Source organism: Colletes latitarsis, chromosome 4, assembly GCF_051014445.1.
Source record: "Colletes latitarsis isolate SP2378_abdomen chromosome 4, iyColLati1, whole genome shotgun sequence".
Classification (NCBI taxonomy): domain Eukaryota; kingdom Metazoa; phylum Arthropoda; class Insecta; order Hymenoptera; family Colletidae; genus Colletes; species Colletes latitarsis.
In genome coordinates, this window is record NC_135137.1 from 37,079,032 (window position 1) to 37,091,536 (window position 12,505).

General features: G+C 39.1%; 2 protein-coding genes across 2 annotated transcripts; both read right to left on the bottom strand.

The window, feature by feature from the left end:
• LOC143341456 (uncharacterized) lies at positions 1-7,323 on the bottom strand. The gene is made up of 9 exons (XM_076764471.1): positions 6,200-7,323; positions 4,193-6,039; positions 3,781-4,111; positions 2,718-2,884; positions 2,172-2,645; positions 1,793-2,090; positions 1,089-1,251; positions 655-914; positions 1-560 (listed from the first exon to the last, which is right to left on the bottom strand). The coding sequence occupies exons 1-9, from the start codon at positions 6,297-6,299 to the stop codon at positions 475-477; spliced, it is 3,726 nt and encodes a 1,241-aa protein (XP_076620586.1). The 5' UTR covers positions 6,300-7,323; the 3' UTR covers positions 1-474.
• Positions 7,324-7,893: 570 nt separating this feature from the next.
• LOC143341166 (FYVE, RhoGEF and PH domain-containing protein 4) lies at positions 7,894-11,985 on the bottom strand. Its single transcript, XM_076763887.1, is given in 9 exon segments — positions 7,894-8,258; positions 8,358-8,809; positions 8,952-9,317; positions 9,519-9,724; positions 9,853-10,565; positions 10,635-10,993; positions 10,996-11,098; positions 11,212-11,448; positions 11,840-11,985. Coding segments are annotated over 7 exon segments (2,298 nt in total). The 5' UTR covers positions 11,092-11,098; positions 11,212-11,448; positions 11,840-11,985; the 3' UTR covers positions 7,894-8,152.
• Between the last annotated feature and the right edge of the window lie 520 nt (positions 11,986-12,505).

A 12,505-nucleotide genomic window follows, 5' to 3' on the forward strand; every position in this document is an offset into this window, starting at 1 on the left:
GAATTCGTTTATTGCGAGACGTGTAACCTCCAAAAATAAATGTACATCTCGTACAATCTTAGAGACAATCGAAACAAAAAGAAAAAAAAGAGGAAGAAGAGAAACACACGGAGCGCAGGTACCCCTACATCGTTCTATTTATATTCGAACGATCCACAAATCTAAAGCGCAGCGAATAACGAAATCTTATAAAAGTACGAATTGCGCGCGATCGATATGAATTATTCGCTAACGAACAAATGAACTACGCGTTCCATCGTAGAACCGTGACTGTAATTCGAGAAATGAACGACGATTCTATGAACTGCTGATTCCTATGATCAACTCGACAGATGCGTATCACATATTTATACATGGAAAATTATAATACAGTACATACGACGGTAGTTTGGACAGGGACTATCAACGATTCGCGAAACGTAAAAAACGTAAGCTGTACACGATTCAGTCTGAAAAAGTGCTCCCAGCGTTTGTTCACTGTAACTTCGCTTCCTCCTTTGCTTTCCATAGAATCAATTCCATACAGGCAACGGCGTCCTCTTTGCTGTCGTGTCCGCCGACTGCAACGTCGTTAAAAGCCAGTTAACGATAATGTTCTTTTCAACTTCTGAAAGAAAGTAAAGGCCGCGACAACGCACAAACTTTGTAACTAACCATCGTTCTGTATGATCTTCCTCAGATACTCGGAACAAAGGTTCTTCAGCGCCCGCTTTTGCGGATATCCGTTCTTGTGCGGAAACATTACGCTCGTGTCGACTACGGTGTCGTGCAGAAGTTTCAGTGCTTTGAAATCGCTTTCAAGACTATGACCCACCAATATTGTTTTTTCCGAAAACATTGTAAGGAGCGACGCTTGAACATCTAGCAACGTTGTCGTCACGTCCTTCATACATTCTTCCGTGATTCCAGAAAACCTGTGCAATTCACCCCCACAAAGACCTACCGTTACTCGCTTCTCGTGGGCACGTAAAGTATGAAAAAGAAACGGGCAAACGCGCGCCAAGTCGTATCCACCTATGCGCGTTCGAAAGGCGCGTCGCGAAACGTGAGAAAAATGAAAATGGAGGAAGTATTTCGACATATTTTACCTTGTATTATAATCGATTATTGGATTTTGCGGTTTAACCAACGTCTCGTACACTACGTTGCAATCTTCGTCGATAACTGTTACCCTGGTTAGTTCTAAGCCTTGCGTGGTATAACTCATTTCGCAATCGAGCGCGTAAACTCCCTGTTCCTCGGGTAGCATGTCTTCGGGGAGATGCGAAACGGAAGAAGGAAAAATGAGTAAAGGTGAAAATTGAACATCAATTATAATCCGTTGGAAATAACCTCGTATGTAGAATCGCCAAGTGGTATAAATACAGGGTGAGGCACTTAAGACCGGCCACCTGAATAACTTGGCTGCTATTGGTGATGGGAAAAAATGCATCAGGCCAAAATTATTTGATATCGATTAACCCAGACCAGGAATGACCTTTCATCAGAATCTAAGTAAAAAAATATACTATTTCATTTAAAAAAACAGAGATGACCTATCAAAAAACTAGTAACATCGGATGATCAGCCCCTCCATACCAAATAACTTTTGCCTGATGCATTTTTGTCTATCACCAATAGCAGCCAAGTTATTCAGGCGGCCAATCTTAAATGCCTCACCCTGTATAGTATCGATATGTATCGAACAGTAAAGTTTATTCCAATTTGCACAATATCGTTGCTATATTTCTACCACTTGATGATTGAAGTAACACGTTAACAACTGATATCAAAGTAAAAGATAGCGATGTACCTTTCGGCAAAGTTTTCACATAACCACGAAGATTCTCATAGTCGGTGTATTCCCAAACGTGCGTCTTCGCGTCGCAACATCCGGTCGCGGAACCATATTGTTGACAACAACTATATTTTCCCTCTCCTCTGATCGTGAATTTTCTTCCCCAATGATATATACAATTCTGCGATCGTACCGCGAATCCTTGTTTGTTTATCATGTAAGTTTGACCACAACGACTGCAGATTCTTTCGTTAGGCACTTTCGACAGGACATTTTGATTCCGTGAATTTATTACGTAAATCTTTGCACGGCCCTGCAATTAAAAACAAATCAAACGATAACGTTCGTCCGGGTAAATAGTATTTGCGTCGCGAACTTTTCGCAGCCGATTCACCTTTTGACTGTCCGGGTGCGAACGTGGAAATCCGTTATCTCGAAGTTGTTGTTCCGTCATTATCCATTTTTTCAACATGCTATAAAGCATGACTCCTCTGAACTGCGTGACAGATTTCTTCGTTTTAAGAACGCTCCAAGAACCTTTTGCTTTCCCAGCTAGTACCGCCTCGTGGGACACCATATTGTTGCTCGGTACTGTTAACGACGCACTACCTTCTATCGATACACTTTGATCAGCTTCTTTCCTCAGCCTATGCGTAGCAAGCATGCACGAATTTTTATAGACCGCCAATGCTTTGCACCTCTCGTGGCAAGCGAATTCTTCTTTCAGCGCACGCTGCGCCGCATCCTCGCTGTTCGTGTAAATTTGTACACACACGTCCTGCATCATGTTCACGTAATACTGACGAACGTTTAGAGGAAACTTCTGCGTGGTCACTTGCAATGGCTCGGGTCGTATCAACTGTGGAACCTGGAACAAGCAAATCACGCGTGCTATAACGGTACTTTTATTTGGAATGTGCCTTTAGAATATCTTACTCACGGCTTGAGGCACATGGGCAACGCGTACACCGCTCTTCGCGGTTTGCGCCGCTGTTTTATAATTATCCATTGCTTTCGTTTCCGTCGATTTCCCTACGTTCTCCGTCATCTTTTTCTTCTCTATCGCCAGAGACTTCGCATACGGCACATGAGCAATTCTGACGCGACCTGTTGCAAATATCGTGCATGTAGACAAATCACTTCTGCGGTTATAATCACCGTAAATGTCCCTTTGTATCTCGAAGGCTGAGCGTTTCCTCGAGAAATACAACTGAACATTGGCATCCACCTCGCAATACAACCAATCTTAATCTTATCTCTATTGTGTTACTTGAAACCCAAACTCGCCGACGACGCAATCCCAAATAAATAGTCCAAGATAAACCAACAACAAAGACATTTAAATCGAACTGCATCAAGTTTCACGAAAATCAAATCAGCCACATAGACTAAACATGAATCGAAATGAAATCGATGGAAGTCTAGGCATAGTTCAATTCAGTTCAGCTCATCAATCAATTCAATTCAGTCAATCCAGTTCAATTACATAGTATCCATTCTATTAGAGAATCAAGAAGCGACGAGCCTATCCACACTTTTAGTGGAAACGGCAGTTCGTGCATCCACGAGAAGAGTACAAAATTTGAAAATCATTATTAGCAACAAATACACTTGGAAAAGAAATGATGGGACCCAGATCCCTATTACTATGTGTAGAATAGTAAATGTATACATATAAACAGAACCTGCATTTATTATTGCAACTGACGTCAAGACTAAGTCTACATCTAATATTTCACATATAGCAACAGAGACCACTATCTAGCATTTTGTAAAAACAGAAAACTTCCCTTGTATATGCCCTGACTATGAACAGATATGCGTAAAGAAAATATGAAAACGACGCAAGAGAGTAGCCAACAAAATGGTCAACGACGGAAATATTAAAAAAATTAAGGAAGTCTACAACAGAAACGAAGAAGCGGATAAGAATGCAGAATATTCGAATATCTTGTCCCCGACTTGTTTAAAAAATCGAAGTAATCTACTGTGATTACAATTACCGTTTCCATTTAATTTTATTTCGTTATTGTGCGCTACTGCTGTTGTTGCCTCAATGTGATTTCGACGCACATCCTTGGGAACACTACTACTCGCTGGAGCTGCCTTTTCCGCAATAGTGTCTCTCATCAGACGCCACCTTTCATACATTTTCAATTGCGGATTCGCCGCTTTCTTCAATTCCTGGCGAACGACCTGTCTGCTAACGCACGTAGCCGCCGATGGATGCGCTACTCTTTTTCTACGAATGTCTTCGCTTTGTTCTTTCTCAGGCACCGACGACGATTCTCTCGTTGATACTGTACTCTTTGAACGTTCCGACACTTGATATTCCTTGGAGCAATCGAAAAAAGAAACACTATTAAAATACACAGCTACATAAGAGCCTTACACCAAGCAATTTATCAAACACACCTGAAATATCTTCAAGCACTCCTCTTGTACATCGTGATCCGAATCAGACGCGATCGAAACTATATCATCCATATCATTATTGATGAAACTAATAAAGCAGTCATCGTTCTCGTCGCCAGCATCGTCCATATTCGACCGAAAGCTTTCCAAAGGACTCATGGACCTGTCGGTCGAATTTCTTTCATCTCTATTCTCTATATGTACACGTAATCGTTCCATCGTTTTATCGTCGGATTTACGATCCGACTTTGAACGCTTGCTATCGACGCTTCTTTTCTTACTACGTTCCGGCCTTTTTGAACTCTCGGAAGACTTGGAATTGCGTTCGCGATGCCTTTCCGATTCGCGAGAATCCCTCCTATCTCGTTTACTTTTGTGTTTGCTTCCATTCCTCTCTTTATGCCTCTCTTTGTCCCGATGCTTCTCTTGATTTATATCTTTACTTTTATCCTTATGCTTCTTACTTTTCGAATCCTTACTTTCGTGCCTGGTACGACTTTTGTCTTTGCTCTTACTATCAGACGTAGAACGCGATTTCTCGCTCGAAACACGACTGTCCTTGTTTCGTTTATGAGAAGTGTCGTGACTCTTCTGATCTTTGCTTTTGCTCTTGCTTCTACTTTTGTGTTCCTTTGTATTTTTATCAACCGCTTTCTGTGTGTCCACTTCCGCCGTCTTTTCCTTCTCGTGTCGTTCGGATTTCGAAGTTTCTTTAGTCGCGGATTTCTCTTGCGTCGGGATGTGGCAACTATCCGTCGATACCTTCCCATCGCGGTTTTCTTTACTGCTACGTTCGTCATTAGTATTTGCTTTTGGGGAAAGAACGCGTGTATCTTGCGTATCGTTCGAGGAGTCATTGTCCATAATATCATGGAAGAATTCGCTTGGTTCCGTAGACGCGTCGTCGATGAGATCACCATTGATCTTATTTACATCATGACTATAATCTTCGGTATTATCTTGAATATCAACGTCGTCTTCTTCATCGTCCGAGAATTTCGCTTCTAAATCTAAAGAAGAATCTCGAGGCTCCTCGATAGATTGTACGTTAGAAGTAGGCTTGGCGTCGGTCGTTACCTCGTTTACTATATCGAATTCTGACGCAAATCCATCTAATGCCAATTCGCTTATACTCTTAACGGTCTTTAATGGAGCCTTTACTTTCTTCGGTACGTACTCTTCCCTCCGCTTCTTAACCTTTGGATAATATGGCTCCCTGAGTTTAAACAGGTAATCGCTCGAATTACCATCTTCGTACGAATTCGACGAAACAGTGTCAGACTTACAAGTAGGTACATAACTTTGCGTAGCGTCCCGCGAATTGGAATTGACTATTGTGGTAGGTTTATATTTAGCTTCGGTAGCTTGAGGATCGGCCGATTCGCCACCCGCGCTTAGCCAAGGCTTAATTCCATCCGGAGAACTTTTACGTTTCACGGCTACTCTACTTTCCCTGGTTGGCATATAGGATATTATTGGTATGTGACGTTTCTTCAGTTCTGCGATCGGTGTAGGATTATAAACGCATGGAACAGGTTTATTAATCGGCGTTGGTACGTCTGTTCTTTTTTCTACTGTATTAGCTGTAACTATGTCTAATGTAGCAGATGCTCCGGGAGTCAAAGATGGCTTCAGTCCTTCCACTACCTGAGAAACAACGTTCTGACACGAAAATTTATCTGTATTAGCAACTTCTTGGTTAGCTAGAACCTTCTTGACAGCCTCTGTTACTAACTGTTGTAAAACATCTGAATCGGATTGGACCAATGTAGATTTTGGTTCTTGAACCTGGCCCGTCGTACGGCTCTCCAGCGTCCCGGTCGTTTCCGTCGTAACCCCGACATCTTCTAAAACATACAATAAAAACATTGTTTGTTCATGGTCATTTTTTCGTATTCGCGTATCGTTGCGATAGAAATGTAGTCAAATAGATTATTAATGCAATCGATTATAACGCTTTACGACACGTTTACCACGACTAAAAGTTCGAAGAACAAAGTGACTTACCTCGCTTCGAGTGCTTGAAATGACAGTAGGGTCTGTCGCAAGTTCCGTTTTCGTAAAACGGGCAACTGATAGTTTTGAAGTAACCAGTCGAAGGCAACATAACTATTTCATTGTACTTTGTCTTTCAGTTGCTCATTCTTTGAGCAAAAAGTATCGCGTGAAGTCGTGTTAGAACATTGACCTTTCGGACAAGTTACACTAATTTACCTTCTTTATAAATTAAACATTATTCTTTTTTACAATAGAATCGATGTATCTGTGGCCATTATCCAAGAAAGATTCGTAGGTTTTTACGCGACACGTCGAAGACACGACACCCTAAACGAATCGAGTTTCGAAAACAAAGGTTATGTACAAGTGGTTCGTACATTTCCCTATTTGCCATTTGTTTGAAGGTATCGTTCCCTTCTTCTTTCTCACTCGCTCTACTGCCCTTCTATGATTTCCCGTTACTTTTCTTCTTTATTGCTTCGACTGCCATCTGGCCTATGTTCGTCAAATAACCAATAAACAACGACTTAGTATCGAGTATACTATGTATGCATGCACGGTGTGCTCAAATGAATAGAGCTCCGCGTAAGAATATACTTGACGACATTGTTTAAATGCTCGCACTGATGCATATTAAGTTTCTAATGACAAGTGCTCTCTTAAACGGTAGATGCATTTTGTAACCATTTACTTGAACAGATATACGAACATAGAGAATATTTAAATAAACTTATACACACGAGTAGTCCGTTCTATTACGTATGCCCTACGTTCTATAATACGTTCCGTGAACAATGAAGCGGATCCAAACAAAACCACATAGTTAACTGCGGCAGAGTTGCACTGACAAGAAGGTAATTCCCCAAATGTATAGAAATATGATAAAATTTATACAAGCTACCATTTACATGTATAAATAATGATGAATTATTAAGTAATCGTATACTCGTTATATTGACGAAAGAAAATATATAACGACATCGAACAGAATAGTATAAATAAAACTATTTCGATTCACCGGGTTTCGGATCTAGGCATCTCTGCCTAGAGCGTTGTGTCGACATAGGGGACCAATGAAATTTTGGTCACATGACAAATTTTGTATCCAATTTCATCGTCTCATGGAATGTACACATTTTATATGGTAAAGAATGCGTATACAGTATTTTATTTTAACTCATGCAACGAAATATCTCAGAAACTAAGCTTCGTCGAAAAAGTTGTAAGGTTCGTTCGACGTTGATCTTGCCTTGATATTGAGTCAAGGTCATGTAGCTTCACTGGGGTCAGTTTAGTTTTTTAAAGTAGGAATCCCTATTTTGTATGACTGATTTAGATTCTTTGTGAAAAAATAAACACCTTTAGTTCTTATCAATTTTTCGATTTGATCTTCTGCTTTCGAGATATATGTATATTCTATTTGGGAATCAACCCTTGTTTCAATTTGTGGTGGATTCAAAGTCAATTAGGTTACTTCTTCGCTTCCTATTCTTCTGTCTCAATTACGGAGCGATAAGTCCAAGTTTGTTCGTCGGAAAAATGAATTAGACAAAAATAGCAAGTGCATTGCATTGTTCGTTTCGGTAAATTTGCATATTTGATAAGCCATTGAAAACAGAACTTCCCGACTCGGGAAACAATTATTGGAAAATTTTCTCAGGAATAGGGCATACGATATTATTGTACATTCGTGTAAATATATGTACATATATATATATTTTAAATATACTATAACAAAACAGTACAAAATACAACAAGCGTTTTGGCAGTGTAATCATTATGGAATTGACCACAATACACCAATAACAATTTGCCTATGTGTGTTTGTATATTATATAACATAAGTTAACGTCATTTTCATATAATGATTATCTACCAACGATTATCTTCTCGCGCTCTGATCTTATACGGTTACTATAGTAAAAAATTGATTCACGTCATGGGTAAAATCCTAAAAATTCTTTATCGGCCCTCAACGATCAATTGGCAGTTTTGTGCGTCTTCGTTCTCCACTGTTTCTAACGACGGTAGTTCCGCTTTAGTAGCTAAATGTAGAGCGTGGAACCATCTAAAAATTTGACGTACCTTGTAAAATACTGAACGATATGATACATACATATGTATGTAAGTACGTATATAATAGGTGTATGAAAACAATGTAACCCACTTCAGCTTATCTTCTTCCGACGATGCTTGTAAATAATAACTTTTCCTGGAATGATGCATCTTAATGGCCTTGGGTCTATCTTTAGAACTTAAGGGATCCTCGTCGGGTAATTGAATACCATCCGTAACGATAAAACCAGGCATAGGAGTTGCTGTCAAAGCCATACTTTCGGATTCAGATTTAAAAGTGTATAAGACGAAATCGACGCGCAACGCGAACCATCGACGTATCCAAGGTTTACTTGGCTGAGTCTTTAACATAAGATATCCGGATATAACGGAGGATGCACTTGCCGAAATTTGTAACAAACTTGGTACCGGTCCGGACGGAGACGACGAGGACGATGATTTGGAAAGCGGTTGCGTTAACGTAGCGTAACATAGACGACAAACTCTCATGTTTTTATTATCTTCGAACAATAACTTTTGATTTGAACATTTACCACAAATTACCTGCACAACAAATAAAAGTAAAACAACATGAAAATCCGGGAAACAATATTTCGGTGCGTTCACGTTTCATTTGCAAATTCGTTATTTTCTAATTTCATTTTCATTTCGATCCTTACGAAGCAGTGCCAATAAGCGTACTCACTATTCCACAAGCCCTGCACTTGTGTTTTCTCTTCATTACGGAAAATATTACATCGCACATCATGCACTTGGTTACGTCTTCCGTTTTTACATCGAGCGTTTTAACATTTACAGTTTTCAGGCTTGCTTTTCTTCTCATAATCTCTTGCATCGTGTCGCAAAGTGCATCGAGCCACGTTGCCTTCTCCTCGGCCGAATGCGTGTATAGTTCAACGCTCTTATCTTCGTCTCTAATATAAAAAGTGTTCGCTGTTTCTAAATTGTCGCCCTCCATTACTTGCAAATTTTCGACCATGAATCTCGCTCTCAATCGGTACAATGGTCCAGGTATCAGTCTTATCGAACAAAGTAATAATAAATCGCTAAACTGAAAATCGGGAAAAATAAAGGAAATTTTTAGCACTAAAGCCTAGTGGAAGTAACGACAGATGATTAATCATTTTTAGGTGATTGTGTTTACGTACATACATGTACAGCGTATTCTGTGTACGTACAAACGTCGAGTCTACGTACACACGTGTGTACTTAAGCAATCATACAGGTATTTGTGCTATAGTTATATACGTACCAAAAACAAGTGCCTCTCCTGATGATCGCCGCTCCTCGCTGAAATCTTAACAATACGACCCTCTTTTACAAGTTCCCGCGTAGCACTGACTAGATCCGTTGTATCGTATATGCTCTCTTGTATTTCAAGAAGCTTTTTGAACTTGTCGATTTTCTTCATTGCGTCGTTCGTGTGATTAGCAGCAGTAGATACTAATTCCAATGCCTCTACGAGAAAGAAAGCCGTGTCTGTTCGTTTGATTCTACTATGGGCATCTATTTAAACGTTTAAATAGAAGCCAGTCCTCGCTAGATGCGCGTTACTTTACGTGAAAGTAACTCCGAATGGTCCTTACTTTTAGCGTCCTCGTAATCAGCATTTCCTTTCGCGAGGTTTTTCAGGTAATCTTTCAGAAGAAGCTCGTACCTTGGTAATCTTTGTATAGGGCTCAACATATGATGAGACAAAGATAATTTGGCACACTCGTCCAATTTTTGAATGTCGTTAATAATTGCAGCGAATCTGGCGACTTTAACTTGCAGCGTTTGTATTAAATTCATGGCGTAATCAAAGTTCTTTACATATTCTGTATACATCTTCAAAAACGGAGCGAAATTCTTCATAATATCTCCGATTCTGGGATCCGATTCCCAGTTTTGTATTCTCTCTTGTAGCTGGGGCAATAGGAAGTCGTTGTGAAATTTGTAAATCGATTTGATATTAGAAAACATGTGTTGTACTGTTTCTGGAGGGAACATTGGATGCGCTCTGTTCTCTTGATCGACTCTAAATTGGAATACTTGGTCGATCAATCTTAGAATATTAACGTAATTCTTTTCCGTAAACAACAATTCTTCGACAACTTGACGTGCCTTTTTCTTTTTAGAATTCGAACAATGTACGCTACTATTCGATTTTATTTCGAACGCCGAATCAACATGATCCGCGACTATCGCAGAATCCGTCTCCGACGATTTCGTGCCCTCGAACTCTTCTTCACTCTCCGATTCGCTTATCGTGTACGAATCTTCAGCGTATCGGCGGGAGTTCCTCTCGGCAGCTAAATATCTGTAAACGTTTCAAATATATTATACTGTCGCGTCAATTAGTGCAAACTATGCTACAAGTACAACTTACCTACTACTTCTATACTCTAGTACACTATGTGCCACACAAACGAATGGCACTTTTGTAGAATTTTCCTCATTCTCACTGATATCAACACTATCTGTTGTATTTCCAGTAGACATTACAAATGGCCGAAATCGCGAGAAACCACCAAAGGTGGCAATTCTGCGAAACGAATGCCCATTGTACCCTTCTGGCTCTTTACCATCTACTGTTGTATCAGAATTACCACATGTAGTGTCTATGGAATTTTTATCTTTACATTCTGTTGTACTTAAGATTTCAGATTCATTGTCTTCTACATTAACTTCTAATTTGGTATAAAAGGTGCTATTAGACGTTTGTGTCTTTGAACCAAACATCTTAAACAAAAGATGTTTGCCTTCTTGTATCTGATCTTATTATTGAATTTTAAGAACAGTCTCACTGCCCACAATGAAAGATCTATCGATTGGCCTCCTTGCATCCTATGCCTGAAATCATTAATCAATGAAATACCTGACTATAATTGCTTTGCAAATTCAAAACTTATCTAATGGTAATAAATTCATAATGCTTCTGTATGAGAAAAGAAACAAAAAGGTACCTGTTTTCGATTTAATCATCATTTCACTGGCCAGATACATTACACAACTAATGTACATACAGAGACTGACTGTTTTCACTTGCTTATAACAAAAGACAGTGTCAGTTAACAGCAATCAAACGTGTGCAAATACCAGTGCTTGTACATACATACATACACTTGATGGGTATGTATACCATTATACGTTTTTACATGTAGTGAACACGAATGACACTGTCAGCCCTATTACGCAGCTCTCTGCAAATTTCTATGTAATTAAATACTATGACGTGTTTTGGTAATATATCCGAAGTCAATGGAGACAAGTTTACGTCAGATTACACGTACGATATATTTTTACTTTTCTATTCGCGATATCTAATACGAGTTTTTCTTTTAACTTTGTATCAAAAGAACAGTGATATCTTATCAACGACTATCGACGGATATTAACGGATATTAAATAAAGAAAAATAAATTTATCTATTGTCTCCGTAACTTCGGTCGACGTTGATTGACGTTGACCTCCTTACGATTAATAAATATAGGCTAACAGAGTATAGCACCCGACCGCACATAACTCGAATGCACCTTTAAATCAACGACGTAAACCCCACCTATGCCCATATATAATACATAAAATGTGTACCATTTGCACCCTATATCCCTTAATTCTTGCCGTTTGAGGGGAATACATCCCCTTCTCTTTTCGGTAAGTATACATTTAGTTAAAAAGTAAATATAGAATAGCTACTTCGACCTTGTACGTACAAATTCACTAATACTATTAGCTTCTAGAATATTACGCAAGAGGCCTTAGAAACACTAAAATAAAAGGAAACGCCCACGATAATCCAAGAAACAGAATTAATCGTCAGGAAAAACACGAAAACCTCTTGAAACTATACTGTTAAAGAAGAACCAAATATATAGATACAAAATTCATTTATTTATTATCTTTCTGCTAAGATTAGAAGATTAGAAGATTAGATTGAATTGGTCAATTCAAAGATTCAAGTGAAATCACGTTAGGTTAGATCATTTTTTAGTAAAGGTCCCTATAGTACGTACACGATCGCCATTTTAGATTGTACACCAATGAGATTTAACTAGGGACTTAGTACTGGTATCATTTTCATGTTAGCGAAACTATACCAAAACTTGAAAACGTCGTTGAAGTCGTCAATGTCCTTTTACCAATCAGAAGACTTTGCATCTTGCGACAGATTCATGCAGGTAGTTAACGAATGCATGCAACGCGTTTGATAATTAATCGAAGCAATATTTTCAAAGAATAAGGCATTTGTTTCAATTA

Coding starts and splice junctions, on each gene's coding strand:
- LOC143341456 (XM_076764471.1), bottom strand. CDS start 6,299: ATGTTGCCTTCGACTGGTTACTTCAAAACTATCAGTTGCCCGTTTTAC. Junction 2,885..3,780: donor AATAAAATTAAATGGAAACG/GTAATTGTAATC, acceptor TATTTGCAACAG/GTCGCGTCAGAATTGCTCAT. Junction 1,252..1,792: donor TGTGAAAACTTTGCCGAAAG/GTACATCGCTAT, acceptor ATCTCCCCGAAG/ACATGCTACCCGAGGAACAG.